The sequence below is a fragment of the Emys orbicularis genome, chromosome 1 (genome assembly GCF_028017835.1).
Source record: "Emys orbicularis isolate rEmyOrb1 chromosome 1, rEmyOrb1.hap1, whole genome shotgun sequence".
NCBI lineage: Eukaryota > Metazoa > Chordata > Testudines > Emydidae > Emys > Emys orbicularis.
Genome location: NC_088683.1, coordinates 27,898,924 through 27,914,327, shown reverse-complemented (window position 1 = coordinate 27,914,327; position 15,404 = coordinate 27,898,924). Strand labels below are relative to the sequence as shown.

Here is a 15,404-nt window from a genome sequence, read left to right as displayed (position 1 = left end):
GCATTTTTGTTTGGACTAATTCTGTCTGTCTCCCTTTAGTACCTTTCCCATCAACATTTATGGTTATAAGCTGACATTTTATGAACCTTTACCCACCTTTGAACAACTGAGTTTACAGTTTGCCTGCTATAGCCCAACAGCAGCATTAGGGGTTAGTAGAAAGCACAGGCTGGGTACGTGACATGCTTCCACTACCCTTGAAGCAGCCTCTTCTACTGTATCGCTCCAAGCAGCCAGATTTTAGACTTTCCCTTTAAAAATACAGCTGCTGGGAAGGGAGAGCTTTCTGACCACTCTTTAGGCCTCAAAACTAGCTCCTTGGTATACTTAACTAGCCTACTCCTCACCTAAAAGCTGGGACACTGCTTTGTGTTGCTGACACCAGCCACTGCCAGCAACCAGGAACTGGAAGACAGGTGATGGGAAACAACAAAAATTAAGTTGTCAGTTTAGTTTGAGATAAAACTTGCTAAAATGTAAGCGCAATGATTAAAAAAAAAAAAAAAATAGGAAGGAACAGGTTGAAGGTGTCTCCATAAAATTTTTTGAAAAAAATCTTAAAAGTTCTCTTTAGCACAATGCCACACAGTGCCGTACTTGAGAACTTAAAAGTAAACTAGAAACAGACTCATTTTCATTAGCCAAGCTAACACTGGCTAAACCAAGAACACAGAGAAAAGTAAAGTTTTCACTTTTAATAGTAACCTAGCACCACATTTTTATGTTACACCCTCCATGCTACTTGGTTTGTTTTAAGTTGTAATGATAGGGATAGTGCCTTCTTTTTGTGTACCACACTTAGCATGCTGGGGGCACCACCAGAAGCTTGACAGCAAGAAAACGTTTAAAAACAGTGGATTTGGATTGCATATTAAACTTAAAATCTAATTGGTTTTACTGTTAAGTTTGTAGCAGGTTTTGCAGGGTTGTAACCATCCCTGACTGAATCTCAGCGTTTTGCATTATTTTCTGCTACAGCACTGATTAATTAGTGTTGAACACACTTAAAAAAGAAAAAACTACCTACCAGCCTGTCATTTGGAATGATGTATTTTATTTCTAGACTCAGAACGAGATTAGATAGCAAACACACCCTGAATAGTTACTCAGGCTTTTTGTTTAATAGCAAGATTAACAATAGGAACATATTTTCCTTTAATTTCAAGAAGTTAGTTGTAGGTCATGTATCTGGGCGTAGCACTGAATTTTGCATACGACTTAATGACTTTGTTCACAGCTTCTAAGAAGTCTTTCTCTGTAGCGATTTTTCGACGTGCTCTGATGGCAAACATGCCTGCCTCTGTGCAGACACTGCGAATTTCAGCACCTTTCAAAGAAGAGGACAGATGGATTTAACACCTGCACATTGCGCACTTACACAAAAACCAAACAGTGTACGTCGCAGGATTCAACTTACCTGTGCTATTAGGACACAGTCGAGCCAACAACTCAAATCTTATGTCTCTTTCAACACTCATTGAACGAGCATGAATCTTGAATATGTGAGTTCGTCCCTAAAAAACCAGAAATTTGAGGGTGTGAGAGAGAAGAATTGATGCAGGGAGATAGGAAGTGAAGTAGAGTACTCAGCCTGTGGAACACCCCTTCAGTCTAGTTTCCTACTCCACCTACTGGTAGGAAACCGTAACGCTATTTCTGAACTGGCCTATTTGAGTAATAGAAAGCAAAGAGTTTATGGCACACAGTAAAGATACTAATTAGAAGTGCTCTGACAAGTCATCACACGAGACCTCCTCTCTCTTTGTAATGCAAATCAAGAGAGGAGGGGGCTAAAACTTTATAACCTACTTTCTGACTTGGTCCAATAGAGTCTAGATTTGTTGAGTTGGGAGTACACTGCAAAGCACAGCTACTGTTCAGGGCTTTGCCTGGGGGGATGGACTCTCATGCTTTTTTTTGCACATTTGAACTTCAAGTGTGCAGCTCCTTGAGAGGTGCTTGTATTATCTCTCTCTAAACTGCAGCAGAATATTAAGGTCTGAAACAACTACTGCTTTGCTGTCTCCGTTTGCTTAGCATTGAAAACAAGCAGTTCTAACCTCAAGATCAGGTAAGCTAAATTCAATCTTCCTGTCCAGTCTCCCGGGCCTCATCAGTGCTGGATCCAAAGTATCAGGTCTGTTTGTTGCCATCAGCACTTTAATATTGCCTCTTGGATCAAATCCATCCAGTTGGTTGATCAGCTCCAGCATAGTACGCTGCACTTCATTGTCTCCTCCAGCCCCATCATCAAAACGAGCACCTGCAGAGAAAAGACCATTGCACATCAAGACGTAGAAAAGGCACTTTTCTAGTGAGGATAAATCCCATTGCCGTTACCAAGACAGATATGTTATATCAACAGTCACAGCTGTATATGAATGCATGACAATTACCAAAACAAAATGGTTTATCCTTTCTTAGCTGAAGATGATGCATTCCAAATAAGAGGAAGATAAGCAGGCAAAATATTTGTATCCCTTGTGTGAGGCCTGGTCTACACTGGGGGGGGAATCCATCTAAGTTATGCCACTTCAGCTACATGAATAACGTAGCTAAAGTCGACGTACTTAGATCTTCTTACCGTGGTGTCTTCACTGCGGTAAGTCGACGGCTGACCCTCTCCCGTCGACTCCCCCTGCGCCTCTCACCCTGGTGGACTACTGGAGTTGACGGGAGAGTGCTCGGCAGTCGATTTATTGCGTCTAGACTAGACGCGATAAATCGACCCCCCGCTGGATCAATCACTGCCCATCGATCCAGCGGGTAATGTAGACCAGTGTTTTTCAACCACTGTTCCGTGGCACACTAGTGTGCCGCGAGATGTTGCCTGGTGTGCCGTGGGAAAAAAATATTAAACCATGCTTGAATGTCGGAACTGGTTACTAAAATTTTTGAATCCCACCACTGATGTTAAGGACTATAAATAGCTCAGAATATCAGCTTTGTGTTCAGCCAAACAGGCCCAGGTTGCGCACTGAATAAAGTATTTTATAATTTTTCATATTTCTGTTTACTTACTATTTCATAATAAAGTAATTATAAAATACTTTCTTTGTGTTTATTTGATTCCTATTCAAGAGAATTACTTTATATATAGTCAATATAGGCACAGAGTTAAATTTTTTAACATTTTCTAATGGTGGTGTGCCTCGTGATTTTTTTCATGAAACAAGTGTGCCTTTGCCCAAAAAAAGGTTGAAAAACACTGATGTAGACAAGCCCTGAGAGAGATGGGTATTGCTATCGTCAATGAGGAACACACCTATTTTTCTTAGGTTTACAAAATCCATATAGCAAAATACGTTGGCACCATTAAAGACACACAAATAAATGGGAAGAGATTTTATTGAGGAAAACAGATCTCAGTTTCAGAAGTGTGAAGAAATGTTAAGTTTACATTGTTTAATTTTTTTGTTAAACATTTAAGAAAAATGTTTAAGAATTAAATTGTACAGCAACTTGCTTGTACCGTATTTGTAAGAGATCCTACCTTAAGTTTAGTCACTTTGTATTTTGATTATGGAAATAAATTACTTCTGTTCAGGATTAAATGTGTTCAGATTTTATTAACTATTTCTTGATAGTTCCCTCTGCAGTAAATATAGCTGAACTGAGGTTAGAGTGACAGTTTTCCTAAGTTTTAATGATTTACAAAGCTGTGATTTATGGAATGCAAGTCCTGATAACGAGGAATTACATTGTGAAAAGAGAATTATAAAATCAAGGAATTGGCATGTAATATTTTTTAAAGTTCGCTATATCAAGAATAAAAAACTATGCATGCTGCAAGCATACCTCCAATGGCATCGATTTCATCAAAGAATATAAGGCAAGCTTTCTTAGTTCTGGCCATTTCAAAGAGTTCACGAACCATTCGAGCTCCCTAATAAGAGGATAAGATTTTGTTACAGGCTGGCTCAAGTAAAGATTTTAAAGCAAACAGTGAAGCCACATACAACTCAACCCTGAACTACAGAGACCACCTATATAGGTGGGGCAAGTAGTTCAAGTTTTAGATCTACCCTCTCTTAGCTGCTACTATGAGATACTACTATGAGCCAGCTATCATGGTGGTTTTTTATATGGACATTGTCCTACTGAGAATTGAACAGAGATGATCATCTCTTTCATACAGGCTACTGACCAAGTATCAAACGATAATTTTTGACTTCCAACATGACCTAGGGGCAAAAGGCATCATATGCCATCACCAAACCTCTCAGCTATCTGGTTCCCCTTGTACAGTCTACACAGTGGCATGCACCTACTTTATCCAGTGCTGCCAGGAACTGGTGCAGAGTTTGTGAGTATGGAGCAGCAACCTGGTTATATTTCAAGACCCCCCCACACACACAAAAAACCCAAACAGCTACAGGCATCACAAATTTTAAGATTACTCCATTCACTAGAACTGTGTGAGGCCACAATGGGTTTGAGTCACTTCTGTGAGAAGTTTAATGATAATTCAGGGTGGGATTTTCAAACCATTCAGCGCTGAGCTAATGCCAATGATTGCTTTTGAAAATTTCAGATGTAGAGTAACCAAGATTTTGAGATTTCATTCTTTTAGGGTTGTCAGACTATTACCTGCAATTATATGCTTGGTAGTTTTTATGCCTCTTTGAGTCTACGAAACTTAGTTCATTTAGCTGCAATGTCTATTAAAATGCTTGGCCTCCACCACTTGGAGTTTGCAGTTTGCTCCACCTTTTACATAGTGTTTGGTATTACCTCTCCTACATATTTCTGCACCAATTCAGATCCAATCACTCTGATGAAGCAGGCATCAGTCCTGTTAGCAACAGCACGGGCACAGAGGGTTTTGCCTGTACCAGGTGGCCCAAAGAGAAGTACTCCTTTGGGGGGCTCAATCCCAAGGTTAACAAACCTCTCAGGCTGCGAAGGGAAGAAACAGGAGATTAGAATCTTTCTGTGCAGATTGGTGATAAATCAGCTTTACTAATGAAATAAAAAATAAGCCAGTCCATTTTCACTGAAACGCTACTTTTAGCTTTGCTGGGATGTTTACATTCAGACATCTCAGTACTTGGAAAGGCATGGCAAGTCATCATATGAAGAAAATGTTATCAAAACATTGAGTCACAATCTATGAGTTACTTACATGAAGCAGAGGGGTTTCAACCACCTCTCTCAGCTTTTCAATCTGTTCTTTGCAACCACCAACATCGCTGTAAGTGACATCAGGTTTTTCCTCTACCTGCATAACACAGATAAATGCACATTTGAACAACTTGCTATTGCAATAGCAGAATTCACCCAGAGACGTCAACGTTTAAAGTTAAGCAAGTTTGAAAAAGCATAATAAGCAAAGGGAGTTCTCACCTGCATCATAGTAACTGTTGGGTCAATCTTTGGAGGCAAGGGGATATGGATCTGATACTTGTTTCTGTCCACACTGGTGGGAAGGTGTAAGAAGAGCATTATTTTCATTTTAATACTCCTTACGCTAACACAACTGAACTATAATTTAAACAAAAAAAACCCTGTAATGTGAAGGGGGTAAAATCCTGCTAGTTCTCTTTTCTCCAGCATCAGCCTGAGCCCATCCCTAAGAAACTAAGAATTCCCATGGAAAGGAATTCCAAAGTCTGTTTTGAAAAAGTAGAAACAGCACTTTGGACATTTGGAAACATTTCCAAGACCCCTGAGCTTCCCAGAACTGCAGCAGGCCACCAGGTGGGCAGCTGGGAAGCCTAGGCATCCATGGCTTCCAGGCTTCTGAGAAGTCACGAGCCTGGAACCCCAGGTGCCAAAAAGCCGCAAGTCTGGAGTTCTCTGCTCTCTATTAGCCTGCTGAAGTGCTTGGAGCCTGAAAACCCGGGCTGCCAAGGAGGTGGGCGGGCAAGCTGGCAGGAAACCAACAGTTTTGAAACCTGCCTGGCAGGCAAGGTTCCATCTGAACCCTGCCTGGTTTCTGTCGGAATTTCATCCTGCAGAACATTTCAATTTTGACAAATCAGCATTTTCCAATAGAAAACATCAGAAAGTTTCCCACTAACTCTACTACTGTGTATATAATTACATTTCAGTGATATCCAATGACACTTAATCAGTAAATATGATTGATTGCAGAACACTAAACTGTGAGACTAAATCATTACATCTTAAAGGAAAGGAAGCTTCTGTCTACTGTTAGACTTACTGGTCTTAGAAGTCCGTCTTTACTTACCCAACTCTCATCCCCTCTTCAATGTCAGTGGGTGCTACCTGATCGCTGAGGTCCACCACAAATTTGGCAAATTGTTTGACATTGATAATGTACTTGGGATCCTCGGAATCTGCATTGATTATCTTCGTACACCTAGCAGAAAAGACAGGCCACGAGTTAGACAAATGAAGCTTCTTGTTACTTCCACAAGCATCAATCAATTACTAAAGATGCTTGGTTTGTACTTTAAGTGCCTTTATGAAATCATATTGCTAAGGCTACGATTTTGTCAGGGATATTTTTAGTAAAAGGATAGGTCACAGGCAATTAAAAATTCACAGAAGCCTGACCTTGTCCCTGACTTTTACTAAAAATGTCCATGACAAAACAGGAAAGAAGAAGGGTCCAGTACCCTGCCCCAGTGTGGCTGGGAGCTGCGGGGGTCCCCCACATCCACGGGGACTGGGAGTTGCAAGGAGATTCCCCACGCTGCCCGCAGGCCACCACGGGAGGTAGGGGTACCCTGCAGCTCCCAGCGGCTGCAGGCTGAAGTCACAGAGGTCTGCGGAAGTCACAGATTCTGTGACTTCCATGACCAAATCATAGCCTTACGTATAGTTGGTATGTTTGCGATTTTATTGTTCTAGTAGTGCTGCAACTCATAATTCTATCACTATTCCAGCTATGGCATACTTCTCATATTTCACAAAGGTTAACATCTGAGCATTTAGATACCACAGTGAGTGGCACCTTAGAAATATATAAGAATCAATTAAAGTTTTTACCAGGTGTCATGTGGAAAAAAGGCAGGTGCTGCAAACAGAATTATAAATGCTTTTTTTTTTTATAATACCACATAGCTCATATGACAGGATCCACAGAACATACACACCTGGCTACCTGTAGTGGCTGCTCACTTTGGAGAGTTTGCTTATCTGCAGCCAGATCCCAGAGGGCAGGAGGGGCCAGGCCTGTGTCTGACTCCTTGATCCCTACATAGAAGACAGCACAGTTAGAAGGAAAAGCCAGTTCACTGATCACATCAATGATACTTCACACTCAGTGTTCTACAAACATTACCCACCAGTTACATCAGAGAAGAGAGCATATGCTGAGAGGAAGCTTTTACTGGTACTTTAAATCTGACCTGCAAAGGGAAAACTGCGGGATTTATGCCAGTTTATTTCATGATGTTCCAGAAACAGAGTCTAAAAAGCTTTCCCCCCCCTCCTCCTATTATTATTTTTTTTTAATTAGAAACTCAGGTCTTGTCTACCTTGTTCTTGATTGGCAGACTTTATGGACAACTGGAGAACTAGTAGGATGACAGTAAACATACCAGTGAAGTTAATCATGATTTAGAGGGAACGTGATTTCTATTCAAACTATTGTAAACTTTATAAAAGTACTTGGAAGAAGAAACCTTTTTAAGATTCAACACTCAGCCTGTCAAGTCAGAACTGAGAGCTCACAAACACACATCTGAGCCCACCACCACTTCCAACATAAAAACGGGGGGGGGGGGGGGGGGGAGAGAGAGAGTCAATATTCCTGGTATTTTTAATGTTACAAAAAAAAAGGGGGGGGGTGTTTTTATTGACTTTTCCGGCTTTTTTACACACCATAAAGCAGCAGAAGAGGGCATAAATCCAGATTTTCCACCTCGCCTTTGCAGATCACCTTTAAGAGTCTTAAAGTCAATTCTGGAGCTTAGATACGAAGTATACATAAACACAAGCATAGTATCCAGTTTTACAGGTGATGGACATTCGATCAAGAAATCAGAATGAGACCCTTAACATGTAAGAGATCCATAACACAGTTTTTGCTTCACAAAAGATGTGACTTAATGAAAGCATAACATGGTGAACTTACAGTTATAATGCACATACAGTCACAGAGTTTAAGGCCAGAAGGGACCACTAAATCATCTAGGCTGACCTCCTGTACATCACAGGCCATTAACACTGCCCAGCACCTGCACACTAAACCCAACAACCAAAATTAGACCAATGCACTGCAGCCCACAGGAGACTAGACTATCCTTGCCACAGGCAGAGATTAGGAAGGACCGAGGTGTACCAGTGCCTGAGTCCCTGCAATGGCAGAGAAATGATTACATGAGATATACCCAAATAATCCTGGCAATTGACCTGCACCAACACACTGGAGACAAAGGAGAAAAACACCTATGGCCACTGACAATCTGACCTGAGGAAAATTCCTTCCTGACACCACACTTGGCCACGAGTAGGACCCTGAGCATGTGAGCAAGAACCAGCCAGCCAAGCACCTGAGAGAGAGAATGCTTGGTGACACCTCCGAGCCCCTTGCCCTCCCCATTCAACATCTCATCTCCAGCTGTGGCCATCCCTGATGCTTCAGAAGAAGATTAAAAAAAACCTTCACAGAACATGTTGGAGAGGAAGGTGGAATATCTTCCTGACCCCTGCCTGTGATTGGCTGAAACCCTGAAGCACAAGTTTTAGAACTGGAAGTCAGCCCCAGGGATGTTGAGCCATACCCGCTACCGTCACAACCAACCTTGTCATACAACTGCACTCATAAATTTGTCCAGCTGTCTCTTAAAACGAGTTAAGTTGTTTGCCCTCACACCTCCTATTAGGAGGCTGTTCCAGAACCGTACCCCTCTGATGGTCAGAAACCTTCTTCTAATTTCCAGCCTGAATTTGCTCATGGCCAGTTTATACCCTCTTCTAGCTCTCCACCCTTCTTGATATTTACCCCTAATGTATTTATAGAGAAAAATCATACCCCACTCAGCCTTCTTTTTGTGAGACTACACAAGCCAAGCTCTTCCAGTCTCCTCTCACAATATAGGCCTTCCATTCCCCAATCATCCTAGTAGCTATTCTCTGCACCTGTTCCAGTTTAAATTCATCTTGTGTGAACATAGGTGACCAAAATTGTACACAGCATTCCAAATGAAGTCTTACCAGGGCCTTCTATCATGACATTAATATCGCTCTCCCTCCTGGAAATGCCTTGCCTAATCACACTTCCTAGGATCGCATTTGCCTTTTTCACAGCTGCATCACATTGGTGGCTCATAGTCATCCTGTGATTAACCCACACATCCAGGTCTCCCTCCTCTTCTGTCACTTCCTACTGATGAGTAGAGCCCTGCAAATCCGCGGATACCCACGGACCATTTTTGCGGACAGTGGATCGGATGCAGATACAACCGCACAGGGATCTACTCACCAGCAGCACCTGGCCCACGGCATCCTGATTGAGGTCATTACTAAAAATATTAAATAAGATTGGTCCCAAGACCGATCCCCGAGGAACTCCACTAGTAACATAACTCCAGTTCAATAATTCACCTTTCAGCACAACCTGCTGCCAACTCCCATCTAGACAATTCCTTATCCACCTTACAATGTTGTACTGATCTCCTCTTCCCTCATTGAACTAATAATTTCCCATGTGGTGCTGTGTCAAATGCACTTCCCTTATCTAAAAAAAAAATCAGTTATTTTCTCAAAAAAGGAAATCAGTTTAGTCTGGCATGATCTACCTTTGGTAAAACCATGTTGCATTATCTCCTCTTTACCAATTACCTCTATGAATTTAATTATTCTTTCCTTCATGATTTGTTCTAAAACCTTGAATACTACTGAGGTCAGATTAACTGGTCTGTATTTCCCAGATCTGTATTTCCCCCCCTTTCTTATATACATGAATGGTGTTGATTATACTCCAGTATTATCCCCGGATAGATTTATTAAAAATTCTTGCTACTGGAAAGCAGTAACGTGTGCCAATTCTTTCAGTATTCTGAGATGGAAACTGTCTGGCCCCCCAAATTGAGCACATTAAACTCTTTACATTCTTCTTCCACCTCATATGTGAAACTTTCCATTTCTAGACACTCATTTCCATCAGCCATATTGCCTTCATGCACATTTCATATTAGCATTGTTATTGAAAACCGAGGCAAAGTATTTATTTAGTTTTTGGGACATACATAGATTATCTTTAATCTCCTATCCCACAGTGCATAGTGACCCAATCTCATCCTTCCGTATACTTTTTATTTATAGAACTAAAAAACTTATTTATTTTTAATTTCCTTGGCAAAAACTAATTCAGCTTGGCTTTTAGCAATTCTCACGTTATTCCTGCGTTTACTAGCCTCCAGGATGTAGCTTTCTTTGCTAATCAACTCCTCTTTCTTCCCTAATGGCTCTCTGCTTACTCCTAATAACCCTTTTGATATGGTAATTAATACAGCTGGGTCTGGAACCTTTCCATACAAGTTTCTTTTCCCCTTTCTTGGGATGCAAATTTTAGATAGTTTTTGTTTAGTTGATTTGAAGAAACTCCAAGCCGCTTCCGCATTTAAGTCCTTGAGCTCTTCAGTCCGGTGACTTCTTTAACCCTTTCCCTTAATTTCCCAAAGTCTGCTCTTTTGAAATAAAAAAATCACAGTTGTCTACCTGGTTTTGATTATCTTTCCATTAAATTTTACTTTAAGAAAAGCACATACCAGTGAGCTCATTAATTTTCTTAAGTAGCTGCTGAATATCATCTTCTACCTGCTTAATCTGCCTTGAGTACGTGCTCTGGCCCTGGAACAGAAGAATAATTGTATGCACTTCAGTAACTTAAGAAAAACCATGTACATATATTTATGTATGCTAGACAGTTACTAACTTCTGTTGAGATGGTCAATATAGTTATTTGTTAACCTCAGAGATTAACTTGACCTTGATATGTAGTTTTTTAAGTCAGTATTTGGCTTGAAAAACAGTACTGATATTAAAACACAGAGTCAAATGGTCCATTGTTACATACAGGAGCCAAAATAGACGTAAATTATATTAATTTATTCTCACATTCAGGCCCATTTCGTTTACACTAAGGCACATAAAATTCTCTAAACGTGTAAAGTGTAAATGAAATTCAGGCCATTGATGGTCAGATATTTTAAAACAGAAATACAAGAAATTGCAAACTTAGGTTATTTGGTCATAGTTCCTTCACAGACCAGTAATATTTAAATCTGTAGGAGTTTTGTTGTTTTTGGGATGGGGAGAAAATGCTTTAGGGGAGAGAGGTTGCAGAGATGGAGTAAATTTTAAAGAGGAACAGGGAAACAGATTTACTGGTTATTTCCAAATAAGATCAGTTTGGAAGATACTGTTTTGCCTTGATTCGGTTAGTTAATTGGATCTTCATGTTTTTCTTTATCATTCTAGTTATGTAGGGTACTTACATAGGTTTTCAGCAAGGCAATATCCCCTTCATCCAATGCTGAAACAAGATACACAAGAATTAGCTTTCAGTTGTAAGAACAAAATTAAATGTGTCTAATTTTGTTTCTAAAGATGTGAATTCAGACACCCACAGAACCCCTATAATATGGGGGGAGGGGGTTGGTGTTATTTTGTTTTTTTTAAACACTAAACCAGAGTACCATGCAATAAAGCCAGATGTCCATGACAAGCAAGAGTTAGGCAAGTTCTCCAGCTACTTGCAGGGATGAAGTAGTACTGCATTGTTATTTATCACGCACCCACACTGAGCTAGGCATCTCAATGACCAACATGAAAGCAGTCTGTCCAAAAGAGCTTATGAGCTAAAGAGTCTATATATAAACAAGGGACTGGAGAAAAGGAAATAACAAATAAGCAAACTGATCAAGTTCTGCTTCCTGACAGTCTCAACAATTGTCCAAAATCCAGATGTCATTTGTTCTGATACTAACCTCTCATAGATACTTGTACCACTGTACTTGTACAACTGTACATAACTAAATGCATACCTGCACACGAAGCATACCAGCATACTGATTACCAGCCTAACACTACATTTCAGGTGGGAAGAACAGGACCCTATTTCAAAATCTGAGACACTCTTGTGCTGAAGTTACCAACAAACAAGGAGTAGGAGTCTTTACATCAATCCAATAATTTGATTGTTAGAGGGCAGGACGTGACACAAAGGTTTTGCAGGTGAGATACAGAGGTCCCCAAAAAAGCGTGATTCCCTCCCAGTTTATTCAGTGCTTGACAGCAAGGTAGACGGTGTTGGTGCGTGAGCACAGCCACAAACATGTTCGCTGCACGACGCTCACATTTCTGAGCGATCCTCATTGCAAACAGCACTGGGGGCTGATGTTTACTCATATAGTGCTTTTTCCATCAGTAGATTGCCAAGTGCTTCACAATCTTTAATGTAACAAGGAGTCAGGGGCAGCTTATGCCCAAATAAATCTGTTAGTCTTTAAGGTGCCACCGGACTCCTTGTTGTTTTTGTGGATACAGACTAACACAGCTACCCCGTGATACTTGACACCTTTAATGTAGTTATCCTCCCAATACGCCTGGGAGGTAGGGAAGTGCTATTACCCCTGTTTTATGGAAAGGGAATGGAGGCCTAGACCCATTAACGGTGGGATCCACAAAGGTACTTGGGTGCCTAAATCCTAGGCACCTAAGTCCCAGTTTGGGTTCTACTGTGATCCAAGGAACTCCCACCTAATCCTGTATGCGCCTAAGCTCCACAGCAAATCATGAACCGGGGAATGATAGGCATTTGGCCTTATCTCGCATGTGGGACCCAATCCACCAAGCGGCCTCTGAGTACACACACTGGATCAGGTCCCACTCAAAATCTGGCTGGAGGAGGTGGTGATAGTGCTGCAGCCCACCTTATCAATACGTAGATAAATCATTAAATAGTCAATGGGTTAGAGAGAGTCCAGTAGTTAGGGCACCCACACAGGAAATGGGAATTCTAGGGTTCAGCCCCCTGTTCCAATGACTCCTTTATCCACATTGGAACACCTTCAACGGAGAGACTGATGGAGCCGCACATGAGAATATCCAGTAGCTCAGTGGTTAGCGCACCCACCAGAAAGATAAGTTTGAACAGGGGTATCCCTTCTTTCAGGAGAGTGGTGATATTGGGCTAAAAGTTATGGGGTGCACACAACCCCCTGCTCCCTGTTTTGTGGAGTGAGGCAGACCCCTAACTCATTGCTGGGTCCACTTTGCTAAGTACTTCCCCCCCAGCCTGGACTTAAGCACCTATCTTTGAGAGTGGTGGGGTTTAGGTTATGCTCTCTGGTCAGTGTCTCCCATTGACTTGGGCAGCAGTCTGCCTAGCATGCTGAGTTTGTGGATTGCATTTCTCTCCCCCTGCTCATTGTATAAGGAGAGGCGGACCCAAACTCAGGCTTTGCAGAGTTCAGTGATTTTTCTCGGCACTGTGATGCCCAACTCCCTTTGAAGATCCCACCCTTGAGGGTACCCCCACACGGGGATAAAAGCACAGCTGCGTTGGCACAGGTCAGCTGACTCGGGCTCCCAGGGCTCAAGCTGCGGGTGTAAACATTGCTGGGTAGTCATTCGGGCTCACACGCCGCCTTTTTTCAGCCCCGGAGCCGAAGCCCGGGGAGCCCGAGTCCGCTGACGCGGGCCGGGCGCAGCGTAGCCGTCCCCGAGTGCCCACGGGAGGGTGGGGAAGTCTGGGCAGCTCCTGGCCCTACAGAAGTCAAGTGGGACCCAGAGCCCTGGGCGCCGCCTGCACGAGCCTAAGGAAGCCACAGGCTCACTCGGCGGCTCGGCTCCCTGCCCAGCTCGCCGGGCCGGGGCGCTCGGCAGGGCTAGAGGCCGGCCGGCCGGGCACAGCCAGCCAGATCGAGGCCCCGCGCGGCTGCGGGTGCCTCCAGCGCAGCGAAGCCCAGAGGGCAGCGGGAGAAGGGCCCGGGCAGGATCAGGGAGCAGGATACAGGCCCCGGACGCCCCGCAACCCGGGTTGGGGGTGGGGGGAGACCGAGGCCGCGGCCGCCCGGCCCCTCACCGCGGATGGGTTTATCCTCCTTCTCCTCCTCCTTAGTTTTGCGCTGATCGGCGCCCAGATAGTCCGGCATCCCGGCAGCCACACGGATCCCCTCAAGCGGCTCCTCCCGATTCCGTCACACTGCGCAGGCGCCGCCCCGCCCCCGGATGCATTACACAGCACCTCACCCAGCTTCCGCTCCGGCCGGACTGACCCGGGGGCCCAGGCCACTTCCGCCACGCCCCGGAAAGCAGCCCTGCGGGGGGAGGGGGGGGCCAGTATTCGGTGCAACCAGCCGGAAGACGGAAGCTGGCCTCGTGCAAGCGGGTTCTGTTCCCCCAGCATTGCTTCCGGTAGGGAGGGAGTGGTGCCCAGGGCTTTCTTCCCCCGCCCTCGAGTGCCAGCCAGCGGGGTGCCTGCGCCTGCTTGTCCACTCCACGCCCGAGGCAGCGCACTCGCCCGCCGCCCTCGTGCCCGGGTCCCAGCCACCGGCACCTCAGGGGAAGCAGGGCGGCAGGCAAACAAGGCACCAGCATTATTCCTGCACCGGGCACCTGGTGTGCAGCTCCCGGAGCGCCCCGCAGGGACCGCGGCTGGAGCTTGGCTTAAAGACCATGAGCGTTTTAAAAATGCACATTGGGATCTTTTCTTTTGCCTTCTGCTCTGAGGCCTGGGTGCAGGGAGCTTTGCCTTTTCAAGCCACCTCCGCCTCTGGACGTCTGGATTTGTTTGATTGGTAGGGAAAGCTGAGATTCTCCTGTAATCACTTGACTCCAGGAGCTGGGTCTTTAAACAAAACACCAAATATTGTCCCACCAAGATGTCTGCACCCAGATTGCCCCACACAGAACCCTCTAATTCCACACCTGGATCCCCCCACACTAAGCTCCTCCACACTTGGATTTTGCCGGGCTGAGCCTGCCTGCGCCACACCTGGATCGGAGGCCTGGATTCGACGTGCAAGCAAGACTCCGTTCGTCTCACTTAGGGTGACCAGATGTCCCGGTTTTATAGGGACAGTCCCAATATTTGGGGCTTTTTTGTATATATAGGCTCCTATTACCCCGCCCCCCACCCCCTGTCCCGATTTTTCACACTTGCTAGCTGGTCACCCTACTCTCGCTTGTTATCTTGTTGGGCCTGGTGCAGAAGGGCAGGGATCAGGCGTGTTTCTGGGGCAGACTCCCGGCCCTTGCGCTGTGTCAAGTGCAGCCTTAGCTGCTGTGGGCTGGGGTGGGGGAGCTGCAAGGTGATCTGCCACCTCCATGCAGCCAGTGGCGCGTGCTCCCCACTGCCATGTTGCAGCCTCCACGTTTATTTATTAAGAAAAATATGCAGAATTTTAAAACATCATGTCAGGCCTGGCTCCGGGGGTCAGGGGAGAGGCTGGGTCTCTCTCACCCTGCTGACTGAGGGAAGA

General features: G+C 44.2%; 1 protein-coding gene across 1 annotated transcript; it reads right to left on the bottom strand.

Moving 5' to 3' along the window:
* Positions 1 to 1,032: 1,032 nt before the first annotated feature.
* PSMC2 (proteasome 26S subunit, ATPase 2) lies at positions 1,033 to 14,143 on the bottom strand. The gene is made up of 12 exons (XM_065397565.1): positions 14,006 to 14,143; positions 11,415 to 11,452; positions 10,686 to 10,767; positions 7,065 to 7,164; positions 6,194 to 6,325; positions 5,347 to 5,419; positions 5,126 to 5,221; positions 4,735 to 4,899; positions 3,799 to 3,886; positions 2,061 to 2,263; positions 1,418 to 1,514; positions 1,033 to 1,327 (listed from the first exon to the last, which is right to left on the bottom strand). The coding sequence occupies exons 1-12, from the start codon at positions 14,073 to 14,075 to the stop codon at positions 1,170 to 1,172; spliced, it is 1,302 nt and encodes a 433-aa protein (XP_065253637.1). The 5' UTR covers positions 14,076 to 14,143; the 3' UTR covers positions 1,033 to 1,169.
* Between the last annotated feature and the right edge of the window lie 1,261 nt (positions 14,144 to 15,404).

Bases quoted from the DNA above. Each gene is read 5' to 3' on its own strand.
- PSMC2 (XM_065397565.1), bottom strand. From the start codon at position 14,075: ATGCCGGACTATCTGGGCGCCGATCAGCGCAAAACTAAGGAGGAGGAG. The intron at 4,900-5,125 runs GTAAGTAACTCA...TTCCCTTCGCAG, and splicing joins TTGAAACCCCTCTGCTTCAT to CCTGAGAGGTTTGTTAACCT. The intron at 2,264-3,798 runs GTATGCTTGCAG...TTTTCTCTGCAG, and splicing joins TGAAATCGATGCCATTGGAG to GTGCTCGTTTTGATGATGGG.